Here is a 20703-nt window from a genome sequence, read left to right as displayed (position 1 = left end):
CTGTGGAGCCCTTGGCCCAGCACATTACAGGTGCTCGACAACATTAAATCATCAGTAAAAAGGTCAGTGAGAAAGTCTACTCCAGCATTGTGTGACCAACCCCTACATGCCCAGCCTTCTGAGTGGAATTCATCAGGGCCGAACTTGTAGTAAACCTCTTCTTGATTTTGTTCCTCTTTTGTCATTGAGGACTGTCCCCAGTTGCAGGAGAAAAGGTGAAGCTACCAGCTTGGAATCAGATGGTGGAAGACCTGGGGCCCATGCTATGTATTCAAGGCTTTCTCTCAAGTATATATTAAGCATATAATTTTTAACTAAACTAGGACACTTGAGAGAAAGGGGACGAGTATTAATTGTGTCAGAACAGGTGTAAACTCTAACTATGCCTGAGAAATAAGGTAGGGCCAATGCATTAACCCAGTTGGATACTTTTTTTCCCCCCTCCCAGAGGTTACCACTCTGGACAAAGAGAGATGTTTTATTTTGTTGACTGGAAGACTCTCCAGCAAACATCCGGTCAAACTCTGAGTAGTCAACTCCTTTACCCAGAGATCTATTGACCCTGATTGTGGAGTACATGAGGGAAGGTAAGACTCAGCTCTGGCCCCAAGGAATTCACTATTTAGTTGGTCAGACAGGACACAAATGAACACAGAACAAAACAAAAACAGGGAACAATCCAAAACAGAATATAACCAAACGCTGGACTTCATGACATAACACTTCAGGTAGGATCCTTAAGTGCCAGGCATTAAATGCCCAGGGAAAGGAAAACTTGTAAGGAAATAAGTGGGCCATTAGGAGACTGGGATTTGATTGTATTCCTTATTTGTGAGATGTATTCCTGAAAGTAAAGGAAATTTTGAAATCTACGTATGATCTTGTGTATCTATTCCCACATAACCCTCCAATTTATCCTTCTACTAGCAGCTGTCTTTCCATTTAAGACATCTTAAAGGCAGGCCTCTTACAAGAAATCTGGGATAGGTATACTTTTGTTTTGGTCCATGACCAAAGGGCCATAAGCTATGTTGGGGAACACTTTTAGATATAATTGGGAATGATTTTTTTTTTTTTAAGTTAGATTTTGGTCTCAGAGGGTTGTGCAATACATTTGAAAGAAAAATGTCATGCTTTATATTGAGATATTGTAAATTTATTTCCAAGAAAAGATAAACTTGGAGACAGTTTATCTATTATTTGGTGAGGTCAGGAAGACCATGAAACATAGTTGAATCCAACAGAAAAATAGAACTTAGAAAAGATGTTATCTGTATCAAAACATGGTGGTCATCTATTATGAAACCAGGCCTTTCTGGTGTCAACTCATGGTGAACTGTTTAAATAATGGCATAATATTTATTAAGAAATTGATACCCACTAGGCCAATTTCTTTAAAAATCTCTTTTGAAGCTTACTTAAGCTCTGCTTAATTTTGCACTTCGGAAGAAAATCAAGTGATTGTGAGATTCCTATGTTTTTAATGAAAATTTTGGATTAATCTTGAAGATTCAAAGCCAAATACTTCCCAAGTGGGAAAACGATTTCCAGAGAAAGAACAAAGTAGGAATTAAGATATTCTGAAAATAGTTCGAAACAAAAGAGGAAAACCCATCTTAAATGTGACCTACCGCTGTTTTAGACTTCCTGGGTCTCCCTTGCCCCTCTGCCATTCATTGCTTCATTCACTGTGACAACACTGGAGGTCAAAACAGAAAGCCTCTGGGGTCCTTAGCTCCTCGAGGTTTTCTATCTGGATGGAGTATGGGAGCACACAAGGCCCACAAAAATAAAAATAGCCATTTATTAAGAATGATGGTAAAAGAAAATGCTCAGCCTCTAGGACATACATAGAGAGGGACATAAACATTGACTGCCTTGGCCAGGTATAGCCTAGCGGAGAGCAGAGGAGGTAGGGCTTAAGAGACGGCGAGCTCGTAACAAATAGAGATGGTGATGGAATGGGTGGGTGAGAATAAGTTTTAAGGACACAGAAGGTGCTTCAGGAATTTTAACTCATTTAACTTACTTAATTTGTTAGGTAGCCGATGGCTCCTTCCAGAACATATGGCCTTTTTTCTCCATTTGTTTGAAAGACATAGAAGCAACATATCAGGGGCTTATGGACTGTCTATTGTAGAGGAACAGATAAAGCTCCCAAAGTTTTAGAGGCAGTAGAGTGTTTCAGAGCTCAGTTTCTAGAGCCAGACTCCTTGGGTTGAAAACTTGGACCTGCCACTTACTAGTTGAGTAAGGAACTTCAGAAAGTTGACTTAAAACTCTTGGAGATCCATTTCCTTATGTGTAAAAGTGAATAAGACTAACTACCCCTGTCTAATTAGTACCCCCCGTGTGCACTTGGGGACTGCCTCGTATTCATTGCTGGCTGCTGTCTCCCCTCACACACCCTTGTTGAAGATCATTAATCCTTAAATATACTGCTAAGGGACAGCATCCTGGTTGAGGTGGTTGCCACGGCTGGCACTTCATCTTTTCCCGCCACTCGTTTATCCTGCTCCTCTTTCACGATTTGTCAACTTCATTCCCTCTATAATTCTTCAGTTATTTTCAACTTCCGCATCCAGCTATTTTTCTTCAACGAATCCACCACCACCTTCCTTGTGACACTTAAAAATTCATTTCTTTTTGTCATTAAGGTGATGTATTCACTCTTCAGTGTAATAAATGCCAATCTCTATTACTCACATTTCATCCCACTTCCAGAAAAAAATGAGTGAGCAGGCCTAGACATTTTTATGAAAAAGCTACCAAAAAAAAAAAAAAAAAAAAAAACCATGGAAATTCTAGTTTACAATGCTGAAAGAAAAAAAATGTACATTTCTTCTCACTTTCTATACAAATGTAAAAACTAAGGGTAAAACGTGTAGGGGGATAGAACAATTGTAAAATTTGTGTGGAACCACAAAAGACCCCAAATAGCTAAAACAATCCTGAGAAAGAAGGACAAAGCTAGAGTATCATGCACCCTTCTTTCAAACTACATTACAAAGCTGTAGTAAGCACAATGATATGGTTTTGGCATAAACACACAGACATATAAATCAGTGGAACAGAATCACAGCCCCAAAATAAACCCACACATACACAACTAATTTATGACAAAGGAGTCAAGAATACACAATGGGGAAGGGATAGTCTCTTCAATAAGTGGTGTTGAGAAAACTGGACAACCACATGTGAAAAAGAGCGAAACTTGACCACTATTTCACAAAAATTAACTCAAACGGATTAAAGACTTGAACATAAGCCCTGAAACGATAAAACTTCTAGAAGTAAATATAGGCAGTAAGCTCTCTGGACAGATGTTAACTAGACTTGTGATAATTTCTCAGTATATATAATACTAAATCATTGTTTTACACCTGAAACTAATATGTCAATTATATCTAAGTTAAAAAAAAAAAACCACAATCTTGTAGGGTGTATTTGTAATCTACAGGAATATAAACTGCATTTTAAACATACAATATATATTGTTCTGGATCATTATAAATAACTTCATTCAAATTTTTAGAATCAATTTTCCCCGTGAAATAAAAGACAGTGAGAAATTTCAGAAGAAACTGATGATTAAATTTTGACCTAAACTTGCTAAGATAAAACTACCATCAGTTTAGTAACTGAAACAGTGTCATGCTTTTGTTTTTATTAGAATAGGTCAAAATTCTTACCACGCTCTTGCTAAAAATTGCTTCATTAGACTAAGACAGTGGAAAAGTGAAATTTAGTGATGACAAATGCTTTCAGCTGTATCTTTTCAGGATTCATCTCATTCTCCTTTAAGAGGCCACAGCTATGGAATTCTAAGAGTCACCTTAAGACTCGATTCCACAAAGGACGCAAAACGAGAAATGCCCCTTAATGACTAAAAGATGATCATGACTATGGAACAGAAGTGTGTATATCGAGGGTACTGTGTCATAGTCTTAAAATTTTGCTGCTTCTTTAGTTTCTTAATCTATGTTGGGAGTTGTCCCTTCTAAGGAAACATTTATTAGGTACGATAAAGAGAGGAGTTTGGTTACTTTTTAGTTACTGACAGCTTTGCTAAAACAATATATCTCTACAGTTTTCCTGACTGCCCCCGCACCAAATAAAACAAAACAGAAAACCAACCACAGGACCACCACTTAGACCAAGGTTTTCAACCTAGCGCTAAATCTTAGAGCAGACCAGAACTTTAGTGGTGCCTGAGCCCATTTGTTACTAACAACTGAAACAAAGCTTGGAAAGTTTAAATTATCCAAGACCACTCAGCAGGTTATAAAAGCAACTGACAAAATTTATAAAACCTATTACTCTGTACTAGGGCTTATCGTAGCTGCCTTATATAACTTATTCATAATCTTTACAACACTCCTGAAAGATTATTCTGTATTTTATATGAAAGAAATGAAACTGAGAGAAGTTACAGGACTTACCCAAAACTATTTAGCCATTAGTTGTATCGAATTTGAACCCAGGTCTGTCTTGCTCAAAAGTACATACTCTTCCCCCACATCATGCTGCTTCCCTGGGTAGAGGTGGATCTTTCCTAGAACGCATACTGTTAGCATTCTGGTCCAGGCTCCTTCCAGTGCAGACCATCTACAGAGCAGTTAGTACTGCGTCCTCCTCTTAGCTAGCTCAGAAATCACTCTAAGGAACAAGCAGCAAGATGGCGACTAGGGAGAGCGGCTGAGAGACCCCTGGTTGTGGGCGAGGAGCTCGCCCTATTAGAGCAGTGAGTGTGAGAGTTAGCAGCTGTGAGAACAGGACAAGAAATTCCCTCTTAAATCCCTTTGAGTCCTGACACCTGGGTGGAAGACTAATTCTTTAGTCAGAATTTGTGGTAGTGATAACTATATGATTTATTTTCAATTCAAGCTTTCTTACAGTAAAGATACTAAAATAACTCCTTAACTTGCACTACATAATTGATGGAATAGAACGCTTTCCTGCCCAGGTGATACTGATTAAAGTCATTTTGATGTCAAGTGAACAACATAAAGTGTGAGTCTATAAAGATTCAGTGTCAAAAAAGTCTCATGTTTTACTTTATTGGACATTTGCAAAATTACCAACAGCTGAACCTAAAAGTCACAAAGCGATGCCTGGATGTATAAAACAGAAACGAGAACAGTCACGGTATGGGTTTAAAAAAGGGTATAGAAGCCTAGATCTACTAAATATGAATCAGGTTTTATCACATCATTGCAAGACTCTCACGGCCATTAATAGTTATTCATCATCACCTGGGATAATAGTACTTTTCTTCTCCAATTAATCTATTAGAATCTCAGAAGATTTTGCTGAAATAAATTTTTTTTGCAGTTCTATATGAATCATATTTTGAGGGAATATTTTGTTTTTCAGTTGTATATGTAAGACCAGTATGTAACTTTTGAAAATGCCTCTTTCAATAGATAGACGTTTATTAAAATAAACACAGAAATACTTATAAGTGATTATACAGGAAGAGAGTTTTAGTCCACCAGTCACTAAATGCTAACTTGAATATTTCTGAACGATCAATAGCTTCTCACTTCAATGGTGGAATCTTTTAAACATATCACACAAGTGAAATGTGTCACAATGTGGCACTTAATATTGTTTGGAAAATGAAAATGAGTTACTCCGTCTGGGTCTAGTTCAGCGCAAGTGAACAACGACTATCTTATCACAGAAGGGAGGAGAGGCTTTAAGCGATGCTATTTTCACAAAGGAATAATTCTTTGCTTTGTAGAGCAGCTTGCACTCAAGGGATTTCAACTCATCACTTGAAAATCATGAATTCACCGACGCACCCACAGCACATCTGTGAAAAATAGACTTTACTGCTATTTTACAGATGAAGAGAATTGAGAATGATCACACAGTCAACTTGTGCCAGAGAGAATTGAGACACAAATTTCAAGTGACCAGGTTGTGGCAGTCAGAAGAATGGTTCCTCAAAGATGGCCAAATCCTAATCCCCAGACCCTGTAAATATGTTTGGTACCATGACAAAGGAGAATTAAGGTTACAGATATAAACAAGGTCACTAATCAGCTGATCTTAAAATAGGGAGAGCATCCTGGATTGTCCTGCTGGGCTCAGCATAGTCACAAGGCTCTTTTAAAGTGGAAGAGGGAGGCAGAAGATGAATTCAGAGCCATGCGGAATGAGAAACACTTGATTCACCGTTGTTGGCTTGAAGGTGGAAGGGGAACGTGGCAGCCTCTACAAGCTGCAAAAAGCAAGGAAACAGATTTTCCCTCAGAGCCTCGAGGAGAGTATGCAGCCCTGCCCGCACCTTGGTGTTAGCCCAGAGAGAGCCAGGCTGGGCCTCTGACGTACAGAACTGTAAGCCTGTAAATTTGTGATGTTTTAAGCCACCAAATTCGTTATTTGTTATAGCAACAATCAAACATAGTTGCTTAATCAATTAGGAGCAATTAATACAAAATAGTCATTAAGAAAGACTATAAATAATAAACTCAAGCAACCAAAGAATAACATATAACTTGGAAATGCAAGTCCATTTTGAAGTAATAAAAGTAGAAACACACAGATTCTTTGGCATAGAGAAAGATGGAAAAGGAAAGACGTGAGAGGAATTTTTTTTCCCTTCCACTGGAATACTAGAAGAGAAAGGAAATTATAAAAAAGAACACATTTATCTAAAGGATGAGGTAAGAGTTTTTAAAAGGCTACTTGGAATAGCCTTCCAGGAGAAGTTTTGGAATCTTTGTCCCTAGAGATCTTTAAGATACACAGCGATGTATTTTATCTACCCTGGATGGCTTAGATATATACTTGCCTGATGACAAGGGGCCAGACGAGACAATCTCTCCTGGCCTCCTCTGGCCTAAATATTCTACACAGACCTGAGTCCATTCAATTCAGCACCACAATTATTTACTGCCTGTCTACTCAATGTAAACCATTCTGCTATGAATAACCAAAGAATAACATAAACTCTGACTTCAAGAAACTCACGGTTTAATAGTGAACCAAGGTAAACAGTCAACCCTATGCAGGCTAGACAATGACAAGAATCATTAGGATTGAATGCGTGATATATTGATTAAAGCTCATTAGATATATAAAAATCATTAGATATAGAAAAATCCAGTCTTATACTGATCATGAAACAATATTATAGGTCACCACTGGAGACTATCAGAGCACCATTACAATGAGAACTTATCCCAACCTTCCTAAATTTCTATATAAGGAAAATTTTAAAAATGAACTCTTTATTATAGAATTTCAGCTAAGAGAGGCAGAATGATAGAATTAGATTATATCTAGACTGTATCTAGAACGTATATAGAATATAAAAATTACCATTTTAGAAGCCCTGTATAAAATAATGGATCTGGGCAATCATCAGCAATACATGTGGAAACTATTAAGTGATAATTTGATGGTGAATTTTGTTGTGGAGGGATCCGACTGAGACCACCTAACACACCGAACAGTCTTAACATCACTGAGTATGACACCAGCCATTTATGTGTCTCTTTTCAATTTAACACAGCTTCCAAATCTACATACTTTTCCAAGGGTAATATAGGACATAGAGGAACCAGTTAAAGATTACAGAATGGAAGCAACCAGTTAAATGCAGAACATGGACCAGGATGTATGAGCCAGTACTCCAGCAAACCAGTGACATTTAAGAGGGGAGGAGAGAGAGGCTCGTTATAGGACAAAAGACACGTAAGAGACATAACAACCAAATGTAACATGTAGACCTTGTTGGATCCTGATGCAAAAAAGAAACAACTCAAAGAAGGCATTTTTAAGATCAGCAGAGAAATTTAAATATGGACTAGATATCAAATGATATTATAGGATTATTGTTACAACGTGATAAAGGCATGGCATTACTCAAAATATTCCTCATCTGTTAGAGATGCATACAAAAGGGGTCACAGATTTAAAAATACAGTATCCAGTTATGCTTTAAAATCCTCCAATAAAAAATTGTGCGAATGAGGAATACCTAGAACAGGACCAGTGAAACAGTGATCTATATTCAAGTTGTATGATGCAACATGAGGGTCGTTATAATATTTTCTCTCCTTAGATGCTTGAACTTTCCATAATAAAAAAATTTTAAAGACAACAACAGTAAGTAAATAAAAGTGTGCCGGGTCCATTTGATTATCCCTCATCACAGCACTACTGAAAGCTTGGTAGATCTATACCAGAAATTTTCTTTACTTTTTTTGCACATATTTTTCACTAGCAATCTGACTTCTATCCCTTTAAGATTGAACACTTTTCAACTCTGATGGAAAGGAAGTTTACTATTCACCAAATTCTCAATCGAAATAACCAAGGGTAAAAACTATCATAAATAAACTATTACCTCCGATGCCCAAGAAATACAGGAGCAGTAGACCCGCTTCCGTTCGCGCGTGGGGTGCGTATATAGCGTCCAGGCACTTTTTGTAGTAAAGCGTGAATGTGGTGGGGGAATACTTGCAAAATTTCAAATTCTTTACAGTTTACATGGTCAGGGTTAGTGTCGTAACACTGGTTGAAAGTGCATAATTCTCAATTTTTTTTTTTTTGGCAACAAACTTTGTTTTAAAACAATTATCTTCGGTAAAATCTAGTCTAGACGTTTAATTAATGTTACTCTCCTGTCTGATTTTAGAGTACAACAGACTTCTCTATGGGGAACAAGGGGCTGCAGGACAGAACATATTTCTCTTCAGTGCTCCCTGCGTAGACGCATGAGTGCCAGACCTGACTGATCTATGCCAGTGCAAGTGACAGGGTTACACATGCGAACTTCAGGGCAAGGCTCTTTAGCAATAATCCTAGCAGTGGAGCAAAACCCAAATCTCGTGTGAGACTGTTCAGAAGGCCTTTGAAGGCATTTATAACAGATGATCCCCTTTTCAAAAATGTTCTCCTTTAAAAAAAAGTTTTCATGTTTGCAAATCATTTTTCTGAATAAGGCTTAAAGATGGTTACAAACACAAATTACATTGTTAATGACATTAAAACTATTTCCGAAGAAATGTAAAATTGTATCATACTTGTAAAAGCTTTTAATTTTTTAATCTTTTTAAATTTCAAGAAATGTAATATATTTTCTCTTCTTCTTTAAACGTAGCTTCTCATGAAGGGATGCCCAGAAAGCTGTAGTTGTTATTTTCCACCAGAAGAATGTAAAGACAAAACAGGGGGTAAAAGTAATCCAGCTAAAGAGGCTATGTTACAGCGAACTAAACCGGGCATTTTAGCTTACTTTTCCTTATGCAATTTAAGTTCTCTGGTCAGGGATTGTAGGTGTAAGGGCAACGAAGGTGATTGTCTCTGCGGCACACGCAGGGTTCACATTCCGTATTTTTTCGCGTAAAGCACTGTACTATCTAGGTTACGACAATTACGTAGATGATTTGTAACGTTGGCATTTGGTTTGGCTGAGATGTAGAAGAAAGGGTACTTGCCTTCAAGATTTATAGTTCACGTGGTACCAGTTACCTGTTACCTCTCTTCTTCCCATGCCTGAAACCCAAACATCTTACCGACCACAGCCTCCGTGAATTTCCCTTCTGCTGGAAGAGGGAAGTACTGGTTTGGGGACAAGTTGCTGCCATATCCCAGGAGAAAACCTTCTAGTTTTACATTTGGATTTGGACGGAGGAACTTCAAGAGGATGGAGTCACTCGTGGTATTGATGTGGACTTTCAGGCTTGGCCTTTTACCTAAAGATGGGAACACAAAATACAGGGCTGTTATTTTACCAGTTAGCATCCCAGAGCAAATCTGGAGCAAAGGTGAGGTGCTAGAGGCCTTGTTACTAGAAAGCATGCTATCTACGTAGCTACTCGATATTCCAGCACATCCACCCAAACTGCTAAAGCACGGGTCATTCTGAGATCCAAAACCCCAAACTAAATAGCGTAGAAAGCAGGCTAGAACACAAAGTAGAATCTTAGGGCTTAGAATTTGGTAATTTATGATTGAGCAGGTAGATGGGATTGAGGCTACTTTGGTTATCCACGATAGTCAAAACCTTCACTGGATACATATGTCCGGCAATGTTTGAAGCATCTGAAATTTCTTATCAGTAAATTTCACTACTGCGTTTTGAAAACCCCCAGTGTGCTGCTCTCCAGCTGTATCCCCACAAGACAGTGATTTAGATATAGAGTTAGAAACAAAGGGACACAGGTGGGGGGTCAGCTTAGGGAAAATAGGGAGTTCTGAGAGAGGCGATAAATGGAGGAGAGAGCCCTTTAGGTCTATTTGGGGCCTGCAGGGTCACCGAGACAACTACATGGCGATGACCTCCAGGAGGCTGAATAACCGAGTGCGATGCTCAGGAATGGAACACAGGTCCATGAGGATGTCGGCACTTTCTAGATAATCATCGGATGAACCTTCCCAGAGAGACTGTGCACAATGAGGAGAGAAAATTTAATTAAATGTTCAAGGCTTTTTTTTTTTACACTATGTAGGCAACAGGGGCAGATTATCACACTAACCAGAAGTCTTAACCAAGCAGTGAGTAAACAACATTGCCTTTTGTCTTTGGGACCAGAAGGAGCGATGTTCAAATGCCAGCTCTGCAACTTAATTATCACTGGGGCCTCTGGCTACTCACTGAACATACTTGACCCTGAATTTCTTGATTTGTAAATTATGAATACTGGAGAACGATGTCCACTTTCATGGGTTGTTTACAAAGATTAGTGCAAATGGCACTATCTTAAAGCTGGTACATAGTAATTGCTCAATAATTGGTTACTTAATGAAGGCCATCCATAACCTTTTAACACAAGACAGAAATCCAAACCAGCTTTGTAAGATTTTCTGTAAATTCATATTAAACTAATTTGGTAACAAAATGAAGTCTGAACCATATGAGGCCACTAAGTCTTTCTCAAATCTCACTGAATAGTCTGTGTAACTATTCACATGCTTAACTGTAGGAATATTAACATGTTTAATTAAGGGGTGCTGGCCAAATGCCCACTGAAGAGGTACCTTAATATCTGGTGTAGACCACCTAGTATATTTCTAAAATCCAAAGATTTTCTGAGTTCTAAAACATGTCTGGCCCCAAGAGTTTTAGATACAAGATTGTAGATCTCAATTATTTTCTTTCTTTATTCTACAGAGATTTAATATTTTTAGAATAATTTACCCATTGGAAAGATTGCATTTATTAATTAGTAATCCACATTTGATTTGTCATGATTCAAAGATTTATATTGCATTAATGCCAGTCAGCACCTCTGAACAGCATGGCTTCCCAAAGTCATCACACTAAATTTATACTATTCCAGTCAAAATTAGCCTGTAATATAGTTACATAAAGGATTCCAATAAGCCTTTAAAAAAAATACAGATAGGCCCTTCTTGGATACCCAGTTGTGGGACCCAGTACTACTATTTCTCAGCAACCAGTACTACTGTTTCTAGGTATGTACATAGTTCTTTAAACTTCCAAGAATTTGATGAAATTTCCATAAACTTCTAGATTCTCAAATTGTTATTCCTACATTTCTGGTGTAATTAAAACTCAGAGATATTGGGTGGCTTACCCAAGTCCAAGGAAGACTCGTCTAGTCCGGCTCACCCAGTGCAGCTCTCTCATAGCACAAACAACAAACCTAGTCAGCCAGTTCTCTGTCACTCTGCAAGTTAAGTGCAAGGTCAAAACTGGGTCTCAGTTCCCACCAACCTGCACTTCCTGCTGTTTCTATTGAGAACATCATCATTACCCACTAGAGTAAGGAGTGGCCAACCCCCAGACCAAAATGCTCAAATCAATGCTAACTGCTAATGTTTTGTCCTAACCTCATTAGATTTTGGTGAGAGGATTTATACTTCAGCTATAACATAGATTTTGTCCAAGTCAAATTTCCCCTTCTCAGTTATGTGCTTAGATTAACCCTAGAGTCACTCCACCACCTTAGAAGATTATTAGGTCCCACGGTAAATTAAAACACAGCCGGCCTGTTTCCAACCCCTTGTTGGGAAGCAGAGAATAAGGAATCTTAGTGTACTTAGGCTGCACTCATGTTTGCCTAAGAGCCAAGAGTCACAGCATCATCGCATTAGACCTTTGCTCATAGATTTTGGCCTGATGTACCACATTACTTTTCCACTTGGAAAGTGGAAAGGATAATGGCACCAAGTGAGGAAAAGGAAGGCTGTAAACAGAATTACTGACCAACAAAAATGGAAGTGTTCTCATTTCCTCCACATGGGAATTTTCATGACTCCAGTCTTTCTCCCTTTCACTAATGATTTATGTCAGCAAATACATCAACATCATGTAACTTTTTGAATGAATTGGCATTTAGCAGACCTACTTTTCCAAAATTCTAATTCATACTCCTCTCTGGAGCTAAACTTTTAAAAGGCCTGAAAAAGAGAGAGAGATGCACAGAGACAGATCTTACCTCAAAGCAGCATCACAAACTTAGTATTTTGAGACTATCAGCCCAGTTGCTTATTTGAAGTTAGAAATTCAAGTCTCTTCATTATCCTGGCACATATTATTTCTTCCTTTATTATTTCTCAATGTATCTTATTTCTTTTTGGCCAGTATAATCTTCTCACATTCTGCAATGCACTTCCACCTATGCTCACACTGTCACCCAATATGGATTCCTTCTATCTTCTGTTTGTCTTCTCTACATCCCTTCACCCACTCAGTTATTAAGCCATTGGTCTTCTCAGTGCTCAGCAAAAAGTTTAAGCAATTTTTGCCCTTTCAATCTGATTAAGTTTGTCAAGCATTCCTTCAAATGAATGTTTCAACTAATATTCAATTTTATACTACTGGACAATTTCCTGATATTTTAGGGTATATCTCCATGCATCCTATAATAATTTTTAATCTTTGATAAGTTATTCTTCATTCTAATTCTAGTTTAATGGTTTGGAGCACTAGTCATGTGATGACAGTTATCTTTCAATGTTAGTATGAACACCTCTGGTGAATGACATAAGGTAGAGTTAATAGAAAAATAATATTACATGATACGGGCTTAACTAGGAAAACATTTATAAGTAAAATGGCAGATATGTTCCCCAGAAAAGCCCAGGAGTACAGAGTAATAAGAAAAACATTTTACTGTGTCTTGTGAGAAATAAAACCTAGGCCAATCAAGAGTGAGACAAAATAAAGAATGTGAACATTCCAGGAAAACACCACCATTATGGCTGAGAAAAAGATTGCACATTGGTAAAGGAGAACCTTGGATCTAGGACAGTTGTTTCTAATCCTCTTTTTGCAACATCCTAGGGTATCTCTAAATAGTTCAAAAGGGTGTTGTGAAATACTAAAAGGAAAAAAAATTCTTTCAAAATCAAATTAGAATGAATCCTCTTTATTTTTTCCTAATAATTTCTTATTATGTTATGTTAGTCACCATACAGTACATCCCAAGTTTTTGATGTAAAGTTCCATGATTCATTACTTGCGTATAATACCCAGTACACCATGCAATATGTGCCCTCCTTAGAATTAATCCTCTTCAAATTTTTAAAGGTAAATACATGCCCTGTAGCAATAAATCACATGTCTGTGTTTCAATAAAACTATATAGTTGACCCTTGAAAAATATGGGGGTTAGGGGCATTGACCCACCACATAGACAAAAATCTGCATATAACTTTTGACTCCCCAAAACTTAACTACTAATAGCTTACTACTGACTGGAAGCTTTACTGAGAACATAAACAGTCAATTAACACACATTTTGTCTGTGATATGTATTCTGTCTTTGTATTCTTACAATAAAGTTAGTGAGAGAAAAGAAAATGTTAAGAAAATCATAAGGAAGAGAAAATACATTTACAGTACTGATTTATAAAAAAAAAAAAAAAAAAATCTGTGTATAAGTGGACCAGGGCAGTTCACACTCATATTGCTCAAGGGTTAACTGTGCTTGTAAAAATTGGCAGTTGGCTGGATTTGTCCACCAGGTCATCGTTTACCAACTCCTGGTCAACATCATTAGTCTTCAGGGAAATGCAAGTTAAAATCACAGTAAGATACCACACACCCAAGAATGGATAAAATTAAAAGACTCAACAACAAGTGTTGGGCAGGATTTGAAATAATTGGAGCCCTCGTGCATTTTTATGTGAATGTTAAGTGGTGTAACTACTTGTAAAAACTGTGGGACAGCTACCAAATAATCTGTCAGTTTCATTCGTAGGTATTTTTTGAGAAAAATTGAAAAATAATGCTATGCTAAGACTTGTATGTAGATATTCAAAGCAGCACCAGACTGGAAACAGCCCAAATGTCCATCAATAGTTAAAGGGATGAACACATGGCTTACCCACACAATGGGCTAGGACTCAGCAACAAAACAAAAAATTACTTATGTAATTTAGCATGGTTGAACCTCTTGTCTGGCGTGAGGTCATGCCACCGTAGCATGGGCAGGACCTTCCTCATCACTGAGTAGTATGCCTTTCTCAGAGATGAAAGACTTTCCTCTGATGGAAGGTCATTCCATCAGCTTGCCATTACAGCAACTGGTGAAACTAGTTTTAATAGTGCCTAATATTATTATTCACATTCAACAAATGGTACATATATAAAATCCAGCAGGTCTTTTTTAGGCATTATTATATTCCCAGAACCGACAGTTCAAAGTTTCAGATGTATTCTATATTCTTCTTACACAATGGATAGTGGGTGGAAAACATTCTGATGCCTTTATGGTCACATCTTCAGTTTACATATTAAGCAGGGCAGTTACTGTCTGACAACACATTCAAAAGCTTCCAAAAACCATATTTGATGGCACAAATTATATTTAATTGAACTATAATGTTAAGTTTTATAAACCATAATTTTAACATAGGGCTTGGCAATAATTTAACATATGTTTTAATTCTTAGAGAGCCAAAAAGAGATCATATGACAGGCGTGGTACTCAAAGGACTCCCTGTTCTGGTACCATGATCCAAGGAAATGTGTTAGAAGGGGAAAAATAACCACATGGAGTTTCATTCATTTTCCTGTGGCAGCCACAGTATGAAGGAAGTGGCCAAAGTCAGTTATACAAGAATCTTCAGTTGTTTCTCATCCTTAAAGAAAAATGTGTTGTCTGTAGTCTATAGCATGGCTTTTCTTACCAAAAACAGCAACAAACTGAAAGCCAGTGATAGGAGTGGAAACTTTCCATAGCAGAAAAAGCATGACAATTTTAGTTAAATATTTTAAGAATAAAGATGAAATGTTTCCATCAATTAAATAGACATTATAAATAGACATTATAAAAAGACATTATAATTAGACATTATAAAAACTACTTCCACCAGTGCTGTAAGAGCAAGATGCTTGTACAACATTCCATTAGAAGAGAGTCTGTGCAAAGTGGTTATGAAGATCAAGAAAGACATGGCCCATTCTGCAGCGACATGATGGCATGCCAGACAAGATAGGCAGAGGGAATTAAATTCCTTGGTCGTGGTGGTGTATATGCAGAATTATAATTAAAAGCACTCACAAAGTAATTCTTAGAAAAATCCTTTTTAAATTTCAATTTATTGTATCCCATCTATCATCAATCCCATGTATCTCATGGTATCCTGGCTCTCTGGTTTCCAGAATGGAATTCCTTCTCAAAATCCACTGATTCTCTTTCACTCTCTTCCCAACTCTTTGGGAATGAAGTTCTACCACGGCCCAGTGCAGAATTGATGGGAGCTTGCAAAAAGCTGGTGTGCAGTAAACATGTAGCAGCTCTTCAACACATCTTCCAGAAACAGGGATGCCACTGACAGTTGTTTGAATTGTGCATTGCAAAACTCTAAATGGCATCTTTCAAATCATCTCTTATTTATGGCCCTATACATTAACCACACTCACAAAGACCCGCAGAAATAGTCGCCACTTACAAAAATGGGTGATTTGATGAGGGTAACTAACTTGTATTCTCTAAACTCTTCCCATAAGCCTCAAGCTGCTCCTGCCCACTCTTCTTCCTTCATGGCTTTGATTTCTATCTTCCCTGCCTTCTGATGCTGACACTGGTAATAGGGGTTTGGGTGGCAGGATGCCTTATGTAAAGAGGAGAGGAGCACAGCCACAGACATTTTGGACATTGTGCTTTCTAATGTACAAATGAAATTGCTTCGCTTGATATACACAATTCAGGTGAAAAATCTAAATAAGAACACCAGGTTAAAAGAGATTTGGGGCATTCAGGAGATGGTGAATTAATAGCACCCCGCGTTAGAGATGATAGAAGGCATCCCTACTTGTGTTTTATTAACTCAAATCTAAAAACATCCTGATGAAAATAGTTTAGATATAAATAGAGGCTTTTACAAATCCACAGAAAAAAAAGTCATTTTTTAAAAAGCACAGAAAAAGTTGGGTAAAAGTCCCAGAAGCCACATGAATAACTGCCAGAGTGTGGGGACGGGGGCCGTTAAAGAAACTCGGAACTTGACTTTACACATACACGGTCAACGCGAGCAGGAAGCTCAGCCTACAGCATGTTGTGCTCTCTGCTCTCGTGCAAGCAGAGCAGCACGTTCTGTCTCCTGCCTCATGCATGCCATGAGCCTGCATGCAACACGTGCCTTCAGAGCTCAGCAAATAAAAAGTCCTGGTTCACCTGAAGAGCTCCCTTTATAAGGCCACACCCAAACAACTGCCATTGAGCCATAACTCCCAGGGGTCAACTAGTTAACTTTTTATTAGGATATTATGGGCACCAAGTACCTGGAGAATGTTTGCTATTGAATTTAGAAAGGAATGACATTTTGCTAGAAATCTGAGAGGGAAAATGTTTTCTTCCTAATGGAGCACTTTATTTCTGTTTGCCCAGCTGTTTGCATAAGTGAGTTCCATTTCAGCTAAAACCACCCCAGTTTCCACCTTGGTCAGAATTCCCCGTGCCCTGATTCCTCAGGCCAATACTTCACCGTCTGGTGACTTTGGATGACTGAGCGAGACAGACTCAACCTGCCAATGTTGACATTTCAGCACCACTTGGCAGGACTAATAGTTTTACCAAAGGAGCAATAATTTCATTACCTACCTTGTAACCCAACCAACAGCCAAGTGGGAAAATTACTTTTCATAGACTACCTTCTAAGTCAACAGCATTTCATCCTTAGGGGAAAATCTCATCCTGAGACATACACAGTTGCCACTTGCATACACACCCTCAATCTAATTCTCCTAAAATTACTCTTTAAAGTCTGGAGCACGTTGAGGGTGGGGGACAACCACATGCAACCAATAACCACATACTTGCTATAAGGGAATGGGGGCAGCAACATGGTTAACGTCAAACAACAAAATCTAAATAAATTCTGCATTTGCCTTGGGAAATGTATGTATCCGTTCATCCGCTTTTCACTTTATTCATTCACTACTAGATAGTAGGCATTAGGGATACCAACTCAAATATGATCTGTCACATCACACAGATTAAGCAGTCTAGTAAATTAGGCAGGTGGGTAAGTCAACGACTTCAGTGCTGCATCATTCCTACAATTAGTACGTGTGGCTACAACAGAGGAACTCTAAATGTGATGGAAGGGGGTTAAAGGGTGTACAAGAAGGTATCCCCTTAGCTTTGTTAAGCTAGTCACAAAAATTGTTTTTATTACATGAAAATATGCCAAATGCAAGTAGAGAAATAGATCTCAAAGTCTACTTTGTAATACTTCTCTTACCACTTTAGATTATTGGTATATTCTTATTACTTTTAATATATAGAAAATAAAAAGAAGAAATCACACAGGCTAAGAGACTTAACAAAACTCATTTCTCTTCTTTTTGTTCTTTGTCTGATTTTTCATGAAAACCCTGGAGTTGATCTACCTACATTCTCTTGCTATGTAAAGTAAGGAGTGATGGCAATTGGTGCTCCTGATGGAAGGCAGGAGAGGCTCCAGGCCAGGATTCTCCAAGGAATCCCCCCCCCCTTAGAGCATCAGCATCACCTGGGAACTTGTTAGAAGTACAATTTCTCAGGCCCCACTCCAGACCTCTTGAATCAGAAACTTTGGGATCAACACAGCAATCTGTACTTTAGCAAACGGGGTAATTCCAATGCGTACTCAGGTTTGAGAACCATTACTCTTTGAAAATTCAGTGCACCAAAAATAAAATTCATGGGCCCAATTTCTTTGGAAGAGATTTACAGATACACAGTATTGGAGAAAAAAAGACTTCAGCCACCAATCTATTAAATTTCCTATCATGAGAATTTTACATATATTTCGATCTGTGAACAAACTGTGAATTAGAGTTTTCTAGAATTATAAATCCTGGATACTCGTAAGGTAAAATATTTAATAATATTTGGAAAATGTCTCTGACTTCTAGCATCTGTTATAGGTCTTTATAAGTCTTTAACCAATCTATTTAAAGACTTAGAAGTACTATGAGGTAGGGGCGCCTGGGTGGCACAGCGGTTAAGCGTCTGACTTCAGCTCAGGGCGTCATCCCGGCGATCTGGGATCGGGCCCCACATCAGGCTCCTCTGCTAGGAGCCTGCTTCTTCCTCTCCCACTCCCCCTGCTTGTGTTCCCTCTCTCGCTGGCTGTCTCTATCTCTGTCGAATAAATAAATAAAATCTTTAAAAAAAAAAAAAAGAAGTACTATGAGGTAAAATTTTATTATAAAAAATTTTAAACAGAGAAATGTGGCAAGAATTGCACAGTGCACATCCATAGACCCACCACCCAGAGGCAATGATGCTTTCATCATATTTATCTGCCTCTCTATCTGTCCATCAATCCGTCTTATTTTTAAGTGGATTTCAAAGAAATCATATTTCAGTCTTCTTCACTCCTCAACACCTCAGTAGGTATATCATTAACTAGAATTCGGTGTATTTTTCTTTTGAGATAAAATTTATATATAAGAAAATACATAAATCTTAACACTACATGTCTGAGTTTTTCAAATGCTATATATCTGTGTAATCCAAACCTAGGCAAGATTTAGAACATTACCTTCACCGAGAAAGTCTCCTCATGTCTCTTCTCAGTCCATTTCCGCCCCCATCCTCCCAGAAACAAGTTTTGTTCTGATTTTTACTAAGACATGGATTAATTTTACCGTTCTAGTCTTCAGTGGAATTGAATCATATGATATGCACTCTTATGTAAGGCTTCTTGCACTCACCATAATGTTATAGAAATTTACCTGTTTTATTGTACACATCAGTAGTAGTTTTGCTGCTATTTTCACTGAGCACTATTCAGGTAATTATTAAAATCAACATTTTTACATATTCTTGCATCTTCAGGGTATGAACCTCTCTTGATTTACTGTATTTTAAAATATTGATTATATTTTAATAACATTTTCTCTGAGAACAAGGGAAAATTATATATACATCTTTTTTCTTTCCAGTTACTTACCTTATACTATTTGCCAGAAAAATAAAACTATATACTCTGTTATTTACAACAGACACTTAATTTTTAAGACTTAAAAAAAATCAATAGTAAATGCAGACAAAACTATATAATGATTTCATTTTCACGAGAATGCTGCATACTAGTCACTGATACTCAAGATCTAGGATATCTTTCCCTCTCACTCTCAGTTAATGGAATACCAGGCACAAGCCTCTTTTGACAACAAAGTGTAATATTGACTTTCCTATGTCTAAGAATGATTATCACTGATACCAAAGTAGTTAAGTTCAAACGTGTGCCATTTAAAAAATTGCTTGTCCTAGCAATCTCAAAATGATCTGGTACCAAAAAACAGATAAACTGTCATTCGGATTATTACCACTCTACTGGTCAATTTTCCAAAAGGACCAATACTCCTTTTTTTTCCCCTACTCTCAGTAACTCCAATTCTACCATACATTAAATTCCACTAAACAAGTAGAAATCAAGTTTAATCAAAGTAGTACTATACATATTTCCATTGTGAAAACATTGTCCCAGGGAGTAAATCAGAAATACTCTTGATAAAAACGAAAATTTTGCCATCTTGTAAAAAATTGTCAAGCACTAACAAAACTTTCTTTAATAAATCTGGCTTTTACTTATTTATTTTTGCAGTCTCGCAAACAAAAACAAGAGATGTAGCTAGAACAAATGGTTTCATTTGCCATCACTGTTTAGACGTTTGAAATCTTCATGAATTTTAGTTTGTTCGGGTAATAAATACCCAATGCTGATGATATTCAGCTGCTTATTTTGAGATTTCACAGCATCAAAAGCCTTCCATAAGCTAGAAGAAAATGTCTAAACCATCTGACAGTTTGCTCAGGTGGCCTCATGAACAAGACAGAATAGGTCATGAGACTTACGCGGCTCTAAGAAGAGCCACTTGCTAACGACCCCATAGTAAGTCATCCCATTTTAATACGTTGTAGAAGAAACAAAGGGGAGGTTCTGACATTAACTTTGCCTTTCACTGCATTTGACCTGGGTCACCTGTCCTCTTTGAGGCTCACTTTTCTCCTCCGTAGAAGGAATTAGAGAATCCCAATCCATTTTCTATCTCATATTCAAGGATATCTCTAAGACTTCTTCCAGACAAAATACTATCTTCCTATAAAAATGAAGGAAAATAGGAGTGCCTGGGTGGCTTAGATAGTTAAGCATCTGCCTTCAGTTCAGGTCATGATCTCAGGGTCCTGGGATCGAGTCCTGTATCAGGCTCCCTGCTTGGCAGGGAGACTGCTTCTCCCTCTCCCTCTGCTGCTCCCACTGTTTGTGCTCTCT

General features: G+C 37.8%; 1 protein-coding gene across 40 annotated transcripts in view; it reads right to left on the bottom strand.

Moving 5' to 3' along the window:
- Window positions 1-20703, bottom strand: part of ABI3BP (ABI family member 3 binding protein) — a 232874-nt gene that overhangs the window by 164679 nt on the left and 47492 nt on the right. For all 40 annotated transcript variants that reach the window (XM_087861659.1, XM_087861660.1, XM_087861662.1 and 37 more), the window contains exon 2: window positions 9534-9713. In XM_087861659.1, coding sequence (XP_087717785.1) covers window positions 9534-9713 — 180 coding nt within the window. The remainder of the gene's footprint in view (window positions 1-9533; window positions 9714-20703) is intronic.

The sequence above is a fragment of the Ursus americanus genome, chromosome 4 (genome assembly GCF_024610735.1).
Source record: "Ursus americanus isolate L20-20 chromosome 4, mUrsAme1.1.p, whole genome shotgun sequence".
NCBI lineage: Eukaryota > Metazoa > Chordata > Mammalia > Carnivora > Ursidae > Ursus > Ursus americanus.
Note: the sequence above shows the minus strand (reverse complement) of the source record. Positions and strands in the feature narration are given on the sequence as shown.